Genomic DNA, 20355 nt, shown 5'->3' with positions numbered 1-20355 from the left:
ACAATTTCGTTCTGATTTTTAGGATGTCAGCTCACTAAACCGGTAACTAAACGGTAGCTAGGTCTATGAAGACCTGTCACAACCTGTGAAATGCAGCCTATAGGCTATGTCAACCCTTTCACGGAAAGTGCCAAGGCTTATGTGACAGCCTATAGGCTATGCCAACCCTTTCACGGAAAGTGCCAAGGCTTATGTGACAATAAAATGAACTGAAATAACCTACCTATTAACCACCTGCACAAGTCATAAAGCTTATTGCATTTAGGCATAGGCTATTTCCATTAATTGACTAGCCTATCATTGTCATTTTAATAGGCCTCAGTCTGCTGAACTATCAATTCCATATAAAGAGCACATTTTTGATTGGCTATTTAGATAGATAGATAGATAGATAATCTATACATAATGTGCTTAAGGATGATCAAGCATGACAGGGCAGGGACTGAGCCTGTAATTCAGTGTGCATTGTAAGGTGCTCTATGAGAGTGAGTGTCATGGTTATGGTGCAAATAAGTGAGTGCAACAGTGCAAGAATAAGGTCTAGAGACCAGCATAAAATAAATATGGACATATAAGAGAATAATGTATAATGTAGACAAGGTAATATAAAAAAATATATGTCAGTGCAAGAATAGGTTGAGGTAATAGGGTTACAGCCACTGGTCAAGTATTAAGTATAAGGTATTAAGCATCAAGTACAGCCACAGTCCAGGCTGTGGGAGGGAGGGAGGGGTTGTGCATATGTGCTAATATAGCATGTAAACAGTGTGGCAGTAAAACAGTAGGCTAGTGGACAGTACGTACACAAACATGGAGAAGGTGAAGAGGCAGACAGACTATGCAGAGAAGTCTATCTCTCCTCTACCCATGCATAAACACAAAAATGTGTTCTCCTCTACCCATGCCTAAACAAAAAAGTGTGCCAAGCCTAAACACAAAAATAATGCCAACAATTAGGCCTAACTTTACTTGTAAAACCTTAATATGGAGCCAGGTAGCCTGATCCGTAACTGAGGCAAAAAACCTCAATAGACCTATATGCTAGGCCTACTGTCTGATTTGTGATGTCTGATTTGTGATAGTCACTAGATCCTCCAGCGGCTGTGAAGTCACCATTCTTGTGTGACATAAGGACTTTGGTTAAAAAAAAATTTATAAAGGAAGAGATATCTAGACTATATGAATGAATTACTAACGCTGACAAGTTGTAGCGACATTGGCTATTAGTTTAGACACCTAAAACCACCAAAACAAGTGACACTGACTTAATTATGCTTGTCATCAGTATTCTTTATTTTTGAATGAATTTACTTTGTCCTTTCTATTATTGCCTGTTTGTTGTACAGCTCACAGTTAAAGAGTAAGGTGAAAATGTGTGTGTGCGCGCGAGCACTCGCTCGGAGGAATTTAAACACTCTTCACTGGCGTCTCCCTGTTCTCTCTGTGTTTACTCATTTAAGTAAATAGTGCAATACTCCCTCCCTGTACACACCAAGCACATGTAGCATGCTGCAAAAACTATCAGTGAACTGGACAATGTTTTATCAGCTGAGTTAAATATGGTTTTTGATTGGATAAAGCGAAATAAGTTGGTACTGAACATCTCAAAAACCAAATAAATTATCTTAGGATCGAGTCATAAACTGTCAACCACACCAAAAATGACTATGAACTTGTCTGGGGAACCTATAGAACAGGTAGATGAAGTAAAATTACTGGGCTAAATAATAGATAGTCAGCTGTCATGGGCAGAACACATCGATACCATAATGAAGAAGATGGGTTGTGGTATCTCCATGATGAGGAAATGTCTTTCTTATGTCCCTACACACATCGTGGGACAGGTGGCTAAATCTTTTATTTTATGTGTATCGAATCTGTATCTGCATCGAAAGGTCAACTAAAGAAATTACAAACTGCACAAAACAGAGCGGCCAGGTTAGTATTACATTGTCCCATAAGAACAAACACTATTAGTATGCACCGTCGACTCTCATGGTTAATGGTAGAGAATAGGCTGGATTTCAATACAACATTTTTCAGAAACACTGTCTTTTCTTCTCAACCTGTTTTCTTATATAACCAAATTGTTGGGTGTGATCAGGTTCATTCTCATTTGACTAGGTCAGCTGATGATGGCCAGTTGATGTTACCACGCCCAAAATCAAATCCTTTAAAGAGAACCGTTATTTATCGTGCCATCAATCATTGGAATAATTGCCCACTGAATATACGTAAATGAATAGCAAAGTATCTTTTAAGTACCATCTGAGAATACATTATCTAAATTTGTGAGTAGGGAATGGACATATTTACTGTATACAGTATTCCATTCATTATTACATAATTCATAAATTAATTATGTAATAATGAATGGAATACTGTAATTTATTTTGAATAATTTTTGATGATGTTTATAATGATGTCTACAATGTTTTACTGCTTTTAAATTATCATTGTACAGTAAGTGATCTTTTCTTGTTGTGGACCCCAGGAAGACTAGGTCTTCCCATTTTGGTGACAGCTAATGGGGATCCTTTTAACAATAAACAATAAACACACTCACACACATTCACACACTCTTTATCCGCAGTGTTGAGTAGGCTAGTGGGTAATTGAGAAAAAATGATTTGCTTACTCTGCATGTTCTCCCCATCTTCTGGTTTCATGATATTTATCTCTCTATACTGGGGGAGGTGGTATGTAAATATAGAGATATAAAGAGAGAGAGACTGGATAATTGTGTGCTTCTTTTAGAGAGTGTCACTACCTAACCTCGATACTGACAATATAGTTAGCAATGCCAGGGGCTAAATCTAAATAATACATTACCATATTGTGTGTAGAGTACTTTACATTACCTTTGTTTTTTTTTTTCATTTAAGAGACAGTCTTACTGTTTCTGTGAATTCTTTTTACATATTGGTGCTATTAAATTGACTGTGTAAATCAGGTAGACACAAGTATTACACACACTGCATATCGATGTGGACAAGCCTGCATCTTGATAAAACTGCCCCCTACAGGGCATACTGCTGATCAACAGTGCAAGTTTGCAGCTCTACAGTTTCGCATTATTCATCAGCAAAGTGTCATTAACCCTCTGCAGCTGTGTATTTTGGGGATTCTGAAGAGCTCAGTTAAGTAACTTATATTTATATATATATATATATATATATATATATACCATGTCATTTTAATTTCTAAAATCACTAAAATCAAGTAAGCATTGTGTAGATTTGGATGATTAGAATGGGCAAAACATCGTCCACAAATTAATAAATAGTTGGACCGGATCTAACTGTTATAATAGCAATTATGTCAGTAATAAGGGCCCATATTCACAGAAGTACTTCAAGTCTGTGGTGTTGCTGCTTGACCCCCTTGCTTTAGGTTCTGCTAGATTTCTAATGAATTAAAGTGCCGACTTTGAGTCAGCCATTTCAGAATGCAAGATCTCATCTGCCTTGACCATTCTTACTTGTTGTGGTATTAAAATGTAACAGTGTAAGGAATATATATTTTCCTACACTACTAGAGGGGGTTTTAGCTGCATGTTCGATCGTTCTAGTTTACCATTTGATGGTTTTTAGCCATTTAGCAGTAACTGTAAAATACCAAGCACTGTCTTGACTCAGCTGTGAGCTTGAGTGGGTGTAAGGCACCGGTTCTGTGGGGAGTCAGAGTGTGTGTGCACACCACCTCCTAATCGCCCTGGCACCATAAAACCTACAGCTGAACCCATGCTGTGGGTAATGTTTCCAAGGGGAACTAGTAAAACATAACAGTACTGCCAGTGGCCGTAGTTCTCTGTGCCTCTCCCACTAAACACATTAGGCACAGAGAGAGAGAGAGAGAGAGAGAGATTCTCAATAACATCCATAACAAGATCCATTGGACTAATAGTTGTCATTTTATAACGGTCTACAACTTAAAGATGGTAACAGCACTACTGTATATAATTGCTGGTATGATAATAATAATGGCCCTGAAAAGGTCTGAAAGATTTGTTAAACTGAGTATTTGCATACACTAAACATTTTTACTGTTATGTTGTGCAAATGATTTACCCAACACAACAACAAAAACTCATCACTGTCTCTGTATCTTTAAAGCTATCCTCTCTCTCTCTCTCTCTCTCTCTCTCTCTCTCTCTCTCACTCGCTCTCTCTCTCATTGTGTGTGTGTGTGTGTGTGTGTGTGTGTGTGTGTGTCTGTGTTGTCTGTCAGTCTGTCTGTCTGTCCAAACCAGACTCCTATTGTGAGAGTATTCAAGCATGACTATAATCTTATTATTCCTGTAAACCCCTCCATTCTTGAAATGCCTGTGATTCATCACATTAAGATTTTTCACAGAGAAGTTAAATAAATCACTAAATCATAAATCACTAAATATAAAAAGAGAAAACAAAGAAAGAAGAAGAGAGAGAGTGAGAGAGTGTATGATTAGATCCACATTAAATGCCTAAAATCTCAGTCAGTCTAGCTAGTTATTAGTATAAGATTCAGACTATTTTAACATGCCAAACAAATGTTAGTTGTTGAGTGTACCAATATGGAAAGAGTGCTCTACTCAGATCATTAAGCTGCCTTGCTAGTATAGCTGAAAATGACTTCCACGCTTGTGTGTGTGTGTGTGTGTGTGTGTGTGTGTGTGTGTGTGTGTGTGTGTGTGTGTGTGTGTGTGTGTGTGCGTGTGCGTGTGCGTGTGCGTGTGTGTGTGTGCGTGCGCGCCCCCAAGGCAGCTTAAATGTGAATAAATGTGGTGAAAAAATATTTTCCATAGAGGGACTATGTCCCCAGGAAAACAGGGAGTAGTGAGACTGATGAAAGTGAAAGTAGACACACAAGTAGAGTGGAAAGAGACATGTTTCGGTGACCCCTGGTGGCTGAACAGATAGATAGATAGATAGATAGATACTTTATTGATCCCCAAGGGAAATTCAAGGTCTCAGTAGCATACAGACATCACACACACATTCACTAACAGCAGAAAAAAGTAATTAAAATTATATAATATAAAAAACACAACTAAGCAATAAGGACAGTAGAAGATAAAGAATATACTAAATATACTAAAATACAAATTATACTAAATAACACTAAATCTAAATCAATTCTAAAAACAGTATCCACATAGTGGGTGATTAATCAAGAGGCGCTTGCAATGACTGAGGCAGGGACTGAGCCTGTGATTCTCTGTGCATAGTAAGGTAAGGTAAGGTGCTCTGTGTGAGTGAGTGTCATGGTGATGGTGCAAATGAGTAAGTCCAACAGTGTAACAGTGCAAGAATAAAGTCTAGAGACCAGCATAAAATAAATATGGACATATCAGCGAGTAGGCAAGGTAATATAAAAAACAACTATAGAAAAAACTATATCTATCTCTCTCTTTCTCTCTCTCTCTCTCTCTCTATATATATATATATATATATATATATATATATATATATATATATAACTATATTAAGAAAAGGTATAAGTGTGGCCACAATTCGGCTGTGGCATGGAGGGAGGGGTTATACATATGTGCTAATATAGCACGCAAACAGTGAGGCAGAAAGACAGTGGTAAAAAGTGGCTAGTGGACAGACAGTATCCAAACATAGAGGGGGTGAAGAGGCAGACAGACTATGCGGAGAAGTCTATCTCTCCTCTTCCCTTAAGTGAAGCATTGAACAGTTCAATGGCCCCGGGGACAAATTACTTCCTCAGTCTGTCTGTTGTGCAAGGCAGTGAGCGAAGTCTCCAGCTGATCAGGCTCTTCTGCTTTACAATAGTGCTGTGGAGTGGATGACACTCACAAGATGTTGATCAGTTTGTTCAGGGTCCTTTTGTCAGATATTGAAGTGATACATTAACAATACAGGTGGGTCTAAAAAAAGAGAATATAACGTTTTTATCACTCAACTCCAGGGCCTTTTATTGTAGCAATTCAATAACAGACATTGTGTTTTTTGGTTTATTGTGGGTGCTTTTGAGATAAGACAGTGAAGACTGACAGGAAATGAGTGGGGGAGAGAGAGATGGGAGTAGGATCAAGAAATGACCACGGGTAGGACTCAAAACAAGGTCCCCGTGGGCACTCAGATGGTATGGATGCTGCAAATGGTACCACAGCTCCCCCAAGAAAAGACAACACAGCCTGTTGAGTTCACTTCTAATCAGGCAGGTTTAATCAGACTTAATAAGGTTTGAGCTGGAAGAAGAGACAAAAAAAGCTTAATTGTATGAATCTTGGCATGTGACAACTGGAAATAATCACTGTGGGCTTAGGAGGACTGTAGGTAGATCTTTTGACAGAAGGCTGGACCAAAAAACTTGTTTGGATGTAGAAGAGGGTCAGGTAAGAAGACTTCTGGTTTAAGCCACTAAGAGCCACGAGGGCACACTTCTCAGACTGTCTTCTTATGTGCTTATGGAAGTCTAACCCAGAAGATTTTAGGCACAGTCTGTTGACACTTATATGTGTCTATAATATGATAGGATAGCAGTGCTGCTCTCTCTCTCTCTCTCTCTCTCTCTCTCTCTCTCTCTCTCTCTCGCTCTGTCTTGCTATGTTTGTGTGTGTCTCCAAATCTGGATGATTATATGCAGAGCTGTTCTACCCTTTTGTAATGTGTGTGTGAAACTCTTGAGAGCATATCATCACATTTTACACATTTAAAATGCCTCTCCTTGCTCCTCTCTGATGCTTAGAATCCTGATGCCATTGTTTGACCAAGACTCTGGACTCCTAGTGGTCTCTGGAAAGGTGAGTATTGTATTGTATTGTATTGTATTGTATTGTATTGTATTGTACGAAGCACACTTCCTCTAAAACATATACAGTGAGGCTCAAGTATTTGAATCCATGCTAAAGTTGACTAAAAATAATCTTTTGGAAATTGATCTTAATGCCTTAAGTAAAAAAAACTGTAAAAGAAATGTTCTTTGTGAATGAATAATGTATCATAAATAAATAAATGTTCTTCCTTAAAATACAGGGGCCATAAGTATTTGAACCCCTGTTCAAACCCCTGTTAAATTCCCATAGAGGCAGGCAGATTTTTATTTTTAAAGGCCAGTTATATCATGGATCCAGGATACTTTGCGTCCTGATAAAGTTCCCTTAGCCTTTGGAATTAAAATAGCCCCACATCATCACATACCCTTCACCATACCTAGAGATTGGCATGGTGTGTATTTCAGTTAGCCTATTAGCTGGTTTGATGCTCAACAGGGGTTTGAGCAGGGATTCAAATACTTATGCCCCCTGCATTCTAAGGAAGAACATTTATTTATTTATGATACATTATTCATTTATAAAGAAAACTGGTGTCCTTAAAGGTTGGATATTTCCTATTTGTTTTACTTAAGGCATTAAGATCAATTTCCAAAAGATGATTTTATATTCCACTTTTTAGTCAACTTTAGCATGGGTTCAAATACTTATGAGCCTCACTGTATGCCCTGTGCCTATGTATTCTTGTTTTATTGTTGTGATTGAAGTCTGTTTGACACTGTGTGTGTCCTATAGGGGGATTCTGTTATTGACTGCTATGAGGTTTCATCTGTAGAGCCCCACTTGACACAAGGTGCAGTCATGCTCTTTCTCTTTGTTATTTCATTCTGAACAAACAAACATTCAAAAACACACAAAATACACATATGTAAACATTCATATAGCCCTAGTGAGAGAGGTTTGAGTAATTCTCTTTTGTCTGAAACAAATCTTGTTTATTGTGCCTATTTCTCCCACTCCATCTCTTTCTCTTTCCCAGTGAGTCATTGCCTGACTGAGTTATCCAACCGCGGTGTTGCCTTGGTCCCCAAACTGGCCTTGGATGTTGGCTCCTGTGAGGTCATGCGTGTGCTGCAACTGACAGAGAACTTCATTGTGCCTGTTAGCTATCATGTACCACGCAAGGTGGGCACTTTATGGCAAATCAACACAATCACTAATTTCAACAGTCACACTAAATAATATAGTTATATCAAAATGCGTTTTGGGGATATGTGAATTATATATTTTGTGTGTATTGCTCATGTCACACACAGTCTGGACAGGACTTCCATGCTGATCTTTACCCTGACACACTGGGGCAGACAGCTGCTATGACCACAGAGGAGTGGTGGGGTGGAGAGAACAAACAGGTAAGACCCAAACACTTGAAGAGAGCTAACTTCAACTAGAAATGTAATGCCAGAGGACAATAGTGGATGGAAAGCTGCTGGCTTAATGTTGGTGGGGAGATTCCTGAAAAGAAAAAAAACATTGAATCGCTTAATCTTGACATTTGACTTCATCATTGAGTAATATAACTTAGCTACTGAATCCTTGGTTATCGCTTAATCAAGTTATGAACTTACTCGACGTAATACCAACCTAACCAATCAATCAAACTAACTAGAGTTAAACGTAACATCCTCTCTAGACGTAGCAGCTACGAGTGTGTTGCTAATTGATGGCAGCTAACGCCAGCTTGCTTGTTTACTTGTCTAGCAGAGTAGTTAAAAACAGACTTCACATAGATACTCCATTCGAATAGAAAATACAAATGAATTGTAACTTACATTTAGCATAGAAATCTAGACGCACCCTAGCGGCAGCAAATTACATTTGCTTCCAGGGCTAGTCTAGCAACTCTCGGTTGGCTTGTGAGCTCGAAAAATTAAACTTCTGTCAGGCCAATCAAATCGTGTATAGAGTCGTTAGGTAATGATTGATGGCAGAGTTGCAACGATTTGTCTTGAATTCCCTGCTACTTGAAAACAAAGAAGATGGATGTTGCTGTTGGCCAACAGTGTGACACGAGTTAAGCTTTTTTTAAGTTGGCAAAAGTTTGAACTAGCCAACTAGCTACGGTGGGAAAACGCATGGGACTCATAGCGCTGTCCTATTGCGTGCAGAGGGAATTTGAAAGACAACCGATTATCCCGCCCCTCGGACTGAGCACTGCGAACGGTGAGTGCCCAGACCCTACATTTTAATGTGGGTCTGGCTCGTCAGGCTAACTTACATTGGGTGTGGTAGGAAAACGTCCGTTTCGTCGTAGTTTGTTGGACGAAGCAGACACCAACAACGTAAACTGTCTTGAGCAGTGTGGTTCAAAAGCAATTAATTAATTACAATTAATTAATTAAACTCAAAGATCGTAATTCTTGATTTCGCTTGCAAACTGACGGTTTTATGCGTTTACTAAACAAAGATTATGGAAATTAAACACCACTTTTTTTTTTCATCAAAAAGCTTGTTATAAAAGGCATAACTTGTTAGATTTAAGAACTAGGTTTGCTAGCTCTGTGTGTTATGAGCAAAGAATCTTTGGTTATGAGTCCCATAGAACAACACTGCCATCTACTAGATTAGAAAGTGTCAGCAGGCTACTTGTGGATCTGGGTGGCTTCTCTGCGCAAAGTTTGTCTCAAAAATACGTGATCCACAAATGCTGATCCACAAATGCGAAAACGAAAACTGTGTGTGCTGGTGATCCACAAATGCAAAATTAGATTTCACAAAGGCAATTTTCAGTTTTACAAATGGCATTTTATTTACAAATGCACATCTATATTTGTAAAAATCAATATACGAGTTACAAATATGATTTTTTTATTTGTAGATATCAAAACACACATGCAAATCAAGAAATATTTGTGGATCCCCCTCTGCACATATACAAATATTTTTGAGACAAATTTAGCTCCATAGATCTACCCTCTACTAATTTCCCCCTATGTAAGGCCAGCCTGCTGCCCTTTATAGCCATTTGAAGTCAGTCTGGTGCTCAAAGACAGCACATCTGCTGGTGTCCATGTGTTTTGCAATTTACAAATATCTTTGTGATCGTTGTCCTTGACTTCAGGTGGCGAGGGTCAGCCTTCACCCGGACAAACGTCCCAAGTCTAGTGCCAAAACAGCCAGTCGGCAACCAGCTCCACCACTGGCCACTCAAAAGAGCAAAGAGGTAAGACTAATGTAAAGTATGGATGGACAGTTATTCCCTCCACCTTCAACATGACAGACATGCTATAAGACATTGCTATGCTGTAAGGTTCGAGTGTTGGTGATAGTCCAGTGTTTGTGTCGCTCTTTTTCTTAGAAGTCTGTGTCCAGCAGTGAGCTGAGTTCCGGCAGTTCGAGCATGGCTCAGTCCCGCTCAGCCTCTTCCACCAGTGGTCTGTCGTCCAGCTGCCTGCCCAGCCCCTCCTCCACTACCGGCACCCGCCAGCTGCAGGGCATGCTGGGTAAGAGAGAAGAGTTTGTGCTTGCTTTGCCATAACCCAACACCTCTATTTTTATCACCTTAAAAAGTCATACGTTTCACATTTCAAGTAGAGTTTTCATCTTAATTCTCAATTCCTCAATTAAGTACACTTTATGGCCATTGAAAAATATTGTTGCCAAAGAATAGGATATGCATACACATATAGAAAAAGACTCTCGCACATACTCTCTCACTGCATTCTCAATCACTTCCCTCCCTCTTTTCTCTTTCAGGTCCAAGCTCTAAGTTTCGACATATTCAGGGAAATGTTCAGCACCGTGACACACATATATATAATCTGCGTGGGCTCAACCTCACTACACCAGGAGAGTGTGATGGCTTCTGCACCAGTCGCCATCATGTGGCAGTACCCCTGGCCATTGCTGGAGGACAAATTGCCGTGTTTGAGGTGCTTACTGGCCCTTGATTAAATTAGAAAAATACCACTGCTGACAGTCTGAATGTTAAACATTGTAACCAAATATTGTATAGGCTACATATGAAAAGAAAAACAAAAAGTTTGGGTGATTTTAAAGATCCACTTAGTACGTAGCTTTTAGACAAATCAGCAAAGCTTTGTTGCTAATCACTATGGCCTCTAATTTGAAAATGCTGTGGACAGGCCTTAGGCTGTGAGTTGCTGTTATATATGCTGTTATATATAGGTTGTGACACCAATTCCTTTTTATTTTGTCTCATATTTATTGACATTCAAACATTTATTGGTTGATTAATTAGTAGCGCTTTCTTACATTTAAGGAAGATGATGGAGGTTGACTTTAGATGAGAGCTTGTTGTCTGGCTTTCAAGGAATTAATTTACGGAGAGCTTCCTCATCTGTGCACGGATATAGCTTTAGTTTATGTCCAATGGACTTGTTGGCTCTGTTTTTGAGTCACTTTGAGGGCTGCAGAATATGGCAAAATGTCCTATTCTTTTTTATATAATATTTAGAAAGCAGCCATGTTTACATCTAAAGAGCAGGAAAACAAATGTTCATTCATTAATTCACTGCTCCTTCATGTTCATGTCAAGTAAACATGAACTTATAGTTCACCTAAAAATGCAAACTATGAATACAGATATACGATATAAGGATCACCCACTATTCACCATAGCACACTCAAGTGGACAGAAGCAACATAGGATACATTTAATACCGTGTTGTTAATGCGTTAATTAAACAGATACCTCACAGAGAGCCTGATGGCCCCTTGTCACCTCGTTTCAGCTTTCTCAACCAGGGAAGCTTCCTGACACAGCCCTGCCCACCATTCAGAACTCAGTCAGTGTGGCAGACTTCTGCTGGGACCCATTCAACCCCCACAGACTAGCTGTTGGTATGACCCGTTTCTTGTCTCTTTCTCTCTCTAACTCTATCTTTCTCTCTCGCTGTATCTGTGTAAGTGTGTGTGTGTGTGTGTGTGTGTGTGTGTGTGAGAGAGAGAGAGAGAGAGAGAGAGAGAGAGAGAGAGAGAGGGTGTTGTTGGAATGGATGAAAAATCTAATAGTGATGTAATAAGACTGATGATGATAATGATGCCATTGTCTGTGACAGCTGGAGAGGACGCCAAGATTCGCATGTGGTTGGTGCCTGAGGGGGGTCTAACTGAAACTCTGACGGAACCTGAGTGTGTGCTCCAGGGTGAGTGAAATGAGTTATGAAAAGGACTTATCATTACCTGCGCAATATGGCTTTGCACTTTTAACTTCTATCTAACGGGGCCGTTCTCAGGTCACACAGAGAAAATCTACTCCATTAAGTTCCACCCTCATGCCTCTGGTTTGCTGGTCTCCTCTTCTTATGACCTCACTGTGCGTCTGTGGGATCTGCAGTCAGGAAAGGAAGTTAAGAAGCTAAAGGGACATGACGACCAGGTTTGTGTGTGTTTGTGTGTGTGTGTGTGTGTGTGTGTGTTTGTGTGTGTGTGTGTGTGTATGTCTGCATGCTTTTTTTTTTTTTTGCATGCTTTATAATAAACAGGAGCAATAATCTTCAGAGCACCATATTGACTCCTTCTGTCCTTCTCCATTCACTCTCTGTTTAGATCTTTGGAATGGCCTGGAGTCCAGATGGTATGCTGCTAGCAACAGTGTGCAAAGATGGGAAGGTTCGTGTGTATGACCCACGCAAGTCTGATGAGCCCATTCAGGTGTGTAGGAGATCAATATATTTGATTATTTATTCATGATGGTATCCATAATTAAAGTGTACTGTAGGGTAACCTTCCCCATCTCTCCCCAGGAGGGGCCGGGGCCCGAGGGCCACAGAGGTGCCCGTATAGTCTGGGTCCTGGAGGGAAAATATCTGCTGGTGTCTGGTTTTGACAAGTGAGTAAGGGCCATTTGGAAAAAATAAACATGGGAGCATAGTTTGGTTAGCTACATACTGAAACTGCACATGTGCCCAGCTAGGTCTGGAAGAATGTGTGTGTGTGTGTGTGTGTGTGTATGTGTGTGTGTGTGTGTGTGTGTGTGTGTGTGTGTGAGAGAGGGAGAGAGGGCGAGAATGGATGTGGTTGTGTGTGCAACCAACACCTATTTGTATATAAAAGTATTTATCCTATGGATATGTTCTGTCTTATTGAACACTGTTTTATAGAATTATGTCTATATTGTGTATATTGTACAGTATGTACTGTCTATTTTATTGGTAAGGCCGAAGGCAATTTTCATGCCTGACATGACAATAAAGTCTATTCTATTCTAATCTATATATCAACTTAGCCACTCTGGAATGCCATGCATAAACTCTGTTGTGCAGGGCCTGGGCAGGAAGGGGATGGGATAGAGCTTGAGGTCAGCAAAAGAGAAAAAGTATTATGATAGAAATGCAGGAGGTAGTTTCAGATGAGCAGCAGGTTTAAACTCATAAAGGATCTATATCAGCTATCTATCTATATCATGCAACCGAGGATCTCTAGCTCATCAACTTCACGCATACACACACTCACACTTCAAAATGTCCTGTTCAGTCGCAGTGAGCGGCAGCTGTACCTGATATCTGCTGAGTGTGTGAGTGCAGGGCCCGTGGCCAACGTCTCCGCTGATGTCTCCCCCTCCACCCTCATCCCCTTTTATGACCCTGACACCAGCGTCATCTTCCTCACTGGCAAGGTAAGCACAGCTTGAGAGAGACTTGTTAGTGTGTTTGTCTGTGGTGGTGGGGGGGGGGGGGGGGGTGCAAGTACACTACATGCACATCATGTAAGAAAGGGGAAGGGTGTGGTGAAGGGAGTCTTTGTCCATATTAATTCTTGTGGAGAATATTGTCTTTCTCTCTCTCTCTCTCTCTCTCTCTGTATGTATGTGTGTGTGTGTGTGTGTTTTCTCTAGGGTGACACTCGAGTCTACATATATGACATTGTGCCAGAAGAGCCCTATTTATTGGAGTGCAGCAGCTTCCATTCCTCTGAACCACACAAGGTTAACAGCATTTACTGGCTCTATTCAAATCTTGAGATTCAGTATATTTTTCCAGCAGAGAAAGTTACTGAGCACAACTGTGCTCTCATCGGACACTTTTAATTAGCCTGTAACTCACCTGCTAGAAATGATTTCTGAATGCCCCCTTTGGATAATCCCAACAGCTTTCTTACAACATTACAGACCTGAACCTTCAGACCCATTCAAATATTAAAACCACATAACTATCCAAGGTATTGCAGAATTCTGTTTTGACCAATCTGACCAGGGTTGCTCTTCGTCCAGTCTTGAACTACAAGTCAACATCACATGTGATGTCTTCCTTTTAAATGCATAGAATGAGAAATATTTGAAAAATGATGACATAAAATGTAACAATTTACTTGGAAACATTTATCTGGAATAATGTAGGCTTTTGTTGTGTGCATACACAAATCTGTTTACAGTTTTTTGCATTCATTAATTGCAAACTCAATGAACAAATGTTCTGTCATTAGGGTTTCTCCTTCCTTCCAAAAACATTGTGTGATGTGAGAGATGTAGAGGTTGCCCGTGCTCTGCGTCTCAGCAAGACATCTATAGAGCCTATAGCCTTCAGGGTCCCACGTGTTAGGGTGAGTCTCACTCTCATTTCTCCTCATTTCCGTCCTAATTTCGCCCTATTGCACTTCTGTGTATTGCAATGCATTGTGGGTATTTTAACTAATCTCCCCTTCTTTCTGTCTTGCTCTCTCACACATATGCACTACAGAAAGAGTTTTTCCAAGATGATGTATTCCCTGAGACGGCTGTGTGGTGGGAATCCTCTCTCTCTGCTGCTGCTTGGTTTACTGGGTCCAACCACCAGCACCGCAAAATCAGCCTGCAGCCTAAAGATATGACACCTGGTAATTAGCAAAATAACCCCACACATTTAACATGACGTTGCTGACAGACTGTGCACACCTGACATTTAAACTCGGCTAATAGTGTTGAAACAGATTGTACTGCCATAGATGATTACAGACAAACAAAAGTTGAAGAGTACCGGTAGTAATCTTAACCTTACCATTTGTATTATTGTATAACATGCGCACAAACCCGTGTGTGTGTGTGTGGTGTGTGTGTGTGTGTGTGTGTGTACGTATGTGTGCATGCTTTATAATAAACACCATGTTGACTCCTTCTGTCCTTCTCCATTCTATTGTGTTTGTGTGTCTGTGTGTTTAGCGAGTGAAGCACCAAAAGAAGTTCCTGTGCGCAAATACTTGCCTTCTTCAGTTTACCTGGAAGAGAAAACTGATGAGCAGAAAAAAGACGAGGTCAGTTAGTGTATATAAGCATGTGTGTTTGTGTATTTTTGTGTTAGAAAATAATAGGACTTATTATAATATGACTTTCCCCTTATGGCCTATGCAGATTACAATTTTTTTTTGTCTTCCACAATGGTCTTTTACGATTGACCATGTCAGACTAGGCGATCATAGAAACATAAATTCTTGCCGCGTCTTGGTGGGGAGACATTACGAGATCATGTAGCCTATCGTAGCCTACTCATGGCATGTCATCATACTGTCAGTGTCAATACGGGAGTCGTAGGAGATTCCCCAAAAATTCTAACATGCTAGACTTTTGGGTCGTGGAGTCGTGCAACATTGCAGACAATAAATAGCAGGTCGTTGAATATGTCACATTACAAGACGCGTTCCTCCTTCAGGGTCTTTCCTGATTTTTCATAATCAGGCACTACACTCAAAAAAAATTGTTGGTTATGACAAAATCTTGGCAAAATATTGGCCTGAGATCATGTAATCTGCACAGGCTATTAGTTGCCTTCTTTATAGTGTTTTATTTGTTTGTGTGTAGTTGCTCAGTGCCATGGTGGCAAAGCTTGGGAACCTGGATGACCCACTGCCACAAGAATCTTTTGAGGGTGTGGATGAGGATGAATGGGTAAGAATAATCCTTTGTTGTTTCTCTCTCTCTCTCTCTCTCTCTCTCACACACACACACACACACACACATCCAAATATTTTTCTTTTGAAGTTAAAATTGGGCAAGTTTCAGTCATTCTATCATAAACTTTTAAGAATTGTGTTCTTTGCATATTAACTTCTCTCTCTCTCTGTGTATGTGTGTGTCTGCATGTCTTTGTGTGTGGTATGAAGGATGATTAGGACTGACATCTGGACCAGCTTCTGCCAGTTTTCCGATTTGCCATGTCAGAGTGCCAATCAACAGGAATATGCCCTATTCTTCACAAACACACACACATACTCACAAATTCAGTGTTACACAGAAACACTCCTGTTATGGCTTTTTCCTGTTCTGTTGCTGTTCATTTTTCCTCCTCCTGATGCTGCCTGTCTTATAACCCATTGGTGGTATGGAATTCCTCGACCAGTCTTAATAGAGTACCGAAGCCATGACGTAGCGTTGCCAAGGCAGCAATTTCACTGGATCTAAACAAATCAATCTACCATTAGAAATCACCATAGCGGTGGCTTTCTTAATCTATTTCAATAATTTTACAACGTTTCTAAGACGTTAGTATATATTTTTTACATTGTAGGAATCACATACTACAACATATATTCATACCAACACGATCAAATTCGTGACTACAGAGTTTTATTTTAGCATGGGTTTCCTCCGTAAAAGAGACCTGCATGTAACTTCACAGCATGCGGTTAAAATCCTTAAATTCACGGACGTGTTTTGGCTTTATTTTTTTGGCAAAAAATGTCACTCTTAACAGCCGCCAGTCTTTGAGAAGACGTGAAATATCCACTGGAATTTTGTTTCTTTCTATTACACCTGCCAGGGAATCCGTGTTATGTGGCTAAGCTGCTGCCTAGCAGGTAAAACACGTTTAAATGGATATATTTATTTTTATTAGCTAGAAATGATGCCACATGTCTACATTCAATGCTATTTGTGCCACTTCGAAAGTTTGTTTAGATCCAGTGATTCTGCCGTCATGGAAACGCTACGTCACACTTCGGGACTCTATTAGATAAGATGCTGTAAGATACCATGCAGCACCTATAGACCCTTTCAAGAGAGTTCCATTATTAGCATCATAGTTGGCCCCACAAGGCTTCCGTTTTAACATTCCATGTTATCTTAATGCAGAGCAGAGCCTTATAGATAGAGAGTTATCTATATGGCTCTGATGCAGAGGAAGTAGATTGGGAACCAAATAGAACGTTCAAGCATTGTTTTTGTTTTTATTGTTGAAAGGGTCTATAGACCCAGAGCCATATAAAGGTACCATTTATATGGCTCTGTATAGACCCTTTCAAGAGAGTTCCATTATCAGCATCATAGTTGGCCCCACAAGGCTTCCGTTTTAACATTCCATATGTTATCTTAATGCAGAGGAAGTAGATTGGGAACCAAATAGAACTTTCAAGCATTGTTTTTGTTTTTATTGTTGAAAGGGTATATACTCTTTCACACATACAGTAGGCCCTTCCCACAGTCACACACAGCACACACAAGGCCATTGAAGGGTGTCTTCTTGTAATGTTGTGTGTATGTAAAAGGCCATGGAACTGTATGACTGTTAAACACTTGTGATGGTGGGTTAAGTAGTGGTGCTTGCTTCCCATTGAGTGTATGCCCAGATTCTTATTCAGGGCCATTGTCTTTCCTTGCACTGACCCTAAAACAATTATTAGATGTAGATTGTAGATTAACTATAGGCTATAACTGGAAAGTTACTGTATGCCAGTCTGTTCTTAGTGTTTTGCTCAGAACATGTCATATTTGTTTGTTCATTTCTGGAAGTATTTTCAGTGTTCATTCCTAATTACAATGTCACCCATTTTTGACAAAAATGGATAATGTTTTCTTATGACAGTTTTATACAATCTTGTGCAGTATAGTTTAGTCGGATATACTTTGTCTTCTGTTGCCATTGGTGAAGTTTAGATAACTTGCCATGTTACTACACATCACTGATCTTGTTCACTTTCCACACCACTTTTTGATGAGAAGAGATGAAAACGAAATGAGAAGAAATAAACATGTTTTGAAAAAAGTTTTGATCAACATTGTAAGCAGTCTTGATGGAATGTTGCCTTGCAGTAAAAACGTAATGTATTTTGACAAAAAAAAGCTTCTGAGTCTGATACTTTCTGTAGGATTCAGACAGTTTACTTTATGCTTAGCACCGAAAAAAATGTAACCATTCAGGTTTTTCTCCAAAATTATTTACATTTTTAGTACCCCTTTTTAAACATATTAGGTTTAGGATTTAATGGAGAATATGACTCTCACATTCCTTTTTTACAAGATTGTTGTAGATGTAGGATGTATGCCCAGAAGAATAGGCTATACCAGGGGTCGGCATCCCGCGGCTCTGGAGCCGCATGCGGCTCTTTGGTCCCTCTGATGCGGCTCAGCTTTTGAAAATAATTAATGAGTATTTAATTAAAATGTATTTTATTTTAGTTCGTTCATTTTCAAAATGTAACATTATAAGTCTATCTGAGTAATTCATATAACTTTCCACCTCATTTGACTCAGTAACCGTAGCCTGCACAATATTGTTACATTCGCGGTTTGTTGCCATGTTAATATCAAACAAAATCACAGATTTCCCTCCATTTCAGTCAGCGAGAACACTGTAATTGGTATTGTTGATGTGTGCGCTTGCTATAGGCTAGATATGGAAAATGTCAAAAAGGAAACGTCAGCGACCACAGCTTGCGATCGCAAAAACACAAGCGGGCTGAAATGGGAACGTTTCCATCCGAAGACTGATTCTGAAAACACGAAATGAACTGCCCGTTATACTGTATATTACACACTGCAACGAGTTAGTATTGCTGTGTTAACCCTATTCCACTTGCATGTGAGAAATATTTCTCACATATGAAAAATATAAAGACAAACCTGCGCTCACGTTTAAGGGCTATTCCGCGCAAAACTGTCACATCCATAACAGCAACTAAATGTGTTGGCGTTATGTGACAGTTTTGCGTGGAATTGCCCTTAAATGATGACAGCCTCAATTCTTGCATGAAACTTAAAGGATAATACCGGTGTGTTTTTGACCTAAAGTGTGTTGAAACCATAGACTGTAAAAAATATGGACAAAGCGTCTGTGACGTCACCCATAGATTTCTGAAGAACGGTTATGAAGCCGTTTATGGGGGGTATGGGCGGCGCCATCTTGGGAAATCTTGGGAAATCCTAACCCCGCCCACACTCTGGCCAATCCATATATGGGTAAAGGGGCGGGGCTTTGTATGAGACTGAGCAAGCCGGTGAACCCGCCTCGTCGTCAGCCGAGCAGCCTCAGCTAACGTTAGGCCTACAAGATGGACTGGCACAGACGTTGCTGTAACATTGCTGGTAAGTTTGATCTGCTAACGTGAAGTTCATGTATGTTTCTTAATGCCATGTTCAGACTTTTTAATGTTGTATGCTGAAAGGTTATATTCGAGTGAACGGTTGAAAAGTTGAGAATGAAGAGTTGAGTTTGCAGATTCTAGCTTCTAGGTAAAATAAACTAATGTTAGCTATCCCTCCCTTGCTGAAGTTACGGAGTAATTTAGCGTTACAGGTTCACCAACTCACGTAGAGTAACTTAGCAGTTTACAGGTTCAGCAACTCATACTGACAAAAATGTATCTTTGCCTTTATTGTTTTGTAATTAACGTTATCCATCTCATATCCTCAGTGGCAGCCATCATTGTAACGTTAATTAATTTACGATAACATCAGCCAGCTCGCTGTATTCTGTCAACGTATGGTGTGAATTGATAACAAAATCGTAGGGTATTAGTTAACTTGTACATCATTAATTATTTTTGATTAACTCTTAATATCACGTTTTGAAATCGCTATATTGCTCTAAAGTTGTCAGTGGTAGTTTGGTCTAAGATGACATTGAAATGTCTGATCGGTGGCCATTTCACGATCCAGCGTTCATGTTCGGTTAGCTTGCCTCATTTCCCCTTGTCAGGCTATCAAAACGTTAAATCCAGTTACAGTGTCCGGTGTTTGGCATAACAATGCCAATATTAGTGTACTTTGTCACTGAAGACCCATTTCAAATCGCACAATACCGGTAGTACTACAGCATTGTACAACAACTGTACTTTTGTTGATTACAACAAGTGGTGTTGGTTTGCATTATCTTATAAGTAGGTATGACTAATAAAATGTTTACCTTTCTGTTTTGGCAGTTCACCATGGGGAGATGGCGGCAAGGAGGTCCATGGGCTCTTAACCTGGGACTAGAGGTCCAGGTGAAGTGGTTTGGCTGGGGCGTGGTGATATTGAACCCATTGAGACTATACAGTACATTTCACTTTATGTCTATTGATGAATGTTACACCTACCCTTTAATTATGCCAAACCCATTTCTGTTATTTAAATATCAGAAAGCAAACTTACTGTTGATGGCACTGAACTTGAACTTGGAAATGTTTATGGAACTTTTCTGAACTGTGAATTACATTAAAACTCATGCCAGTATTTAGTTTTGTTAGTTTTTCTTATCTTCAACTGTATTGTACAGTGGAGGTTTGTTATATGTTTATACTTATATTTACCATTTCTGCTGTAAGTGCATGTTGTGTGTGATGTCTGTATGCTACTGAGACCTTGAATTTCCCCTTGGAGATCAATAAAGTATCTATCAAACCAATTTGCCTGTGCTCTCAAAAACATTTATACAAATCTGTTA

General features: G+C 39.7%; 1 protein-coding gene and 1 long non-coding RNA gene across 4 annotated transcripts in view; both read left to right on the top strand.

Moving 5' to 3' along the window:
• LOC143101731 (mitochondrial import inner membrane translocase subunit tim16-like) overlaps nt 1-20355 on the top strand; it is a 98930-nt gene that overhangs the window by 66252 nt on the left and 12323 nt on the right. Inside the window, exons 10-28 of one of the 3 annotated variants that reach the window (XM_076264898.1) lie at nt 6700-6754; nt 7520-7577; nt 7764-7909; nt 8041-8136; nt 9846-9947; nt 10083-10227; nt 10481-10656; nt 11479-11587; nt 11806-11892; nt 11983-12125; nt 12296-12400; nt 12493-12578; nt 13223-13364; nt 13584-13673; nt 14171-14287; nt 14425-14560; nt 14883-14974; nt 15519-15605; nt 15830-16173. In XM_076264898.1, the coding sequence (XP_076121013.1) occupies nt 6700-6754; nt 7520-7577; nt 7764-7909; nt 8041-8136; nt 9846-9947; nt 10083-10227; nt 10481-10656; nt 11479-11587; nt 11806-11892; nt 11983-12125; nt 12296-12400; nt 12493-12578; nt 13223-13364; nt 13584-13673; nt 14171-14287; nt 14425-14560; nt 14883-14974; nt 15519-15605; nt 15830-15835 (1978 nt within the window). In that variant the 3' untranslated portion in view covers nt 15836-16173. Of the gene's footprint in view, nt 1-6699; nt 6755-7519; nt 7578-7763; nt 7910-8040; nt 8137-9845; nt 9948-10082; nt 10228-10480; nt 10657-11478; nt 11588-11805; nt 11893-11982; nt 12126-12295; nt 12401-12492; nt 12579-13222; nt 13365-13583; nt 13674-14170; nt 14288-14424; nt 14561-14882; nt 14975-15518; nt 15606-15820; nt 16174-20355 lie in introns of those variants that run through there. The other 2 variants (XM_076264897.1, XM_076264900.1) reach the window with 2 other exon arrangements.
• Nucleotides 18743-20316, top strand: LOC143102980 (uncharacterized). Its single transcript, XR_012982677.1, has 2 exons — nt 18743-19016; nt 19853-20316. It is a non-coding gene; the product is annotated as an uncharacterized LOC143102980 (long non-coding RNA).

This window comes from Alosa pseudoharengus, unplaced genomic scaffold (assembly GCF_046254945.1).
Source record: "Alosa pseudoharengus isolate Yale_2024_CS ecotype anadromous, Long Island Sound unplaced genomic scaffold, YU_APseudo_1.1 YU_APseudo_1.1_scf_4, whole genome shotgun sequence".
In the NCBI taxonomy this organism is placed as follows: domain Eukaryota; kingdom Metazoa; phylum Chordata; class Actinopteri; order Clupeiformes; family Clupeidae; genus Alosa; species Alosa pseudoharengus.
Note: the sequence above shows the minus strand (reverse complement) of the source record. Positions and strands in the feature narration are given on the sequence as shown.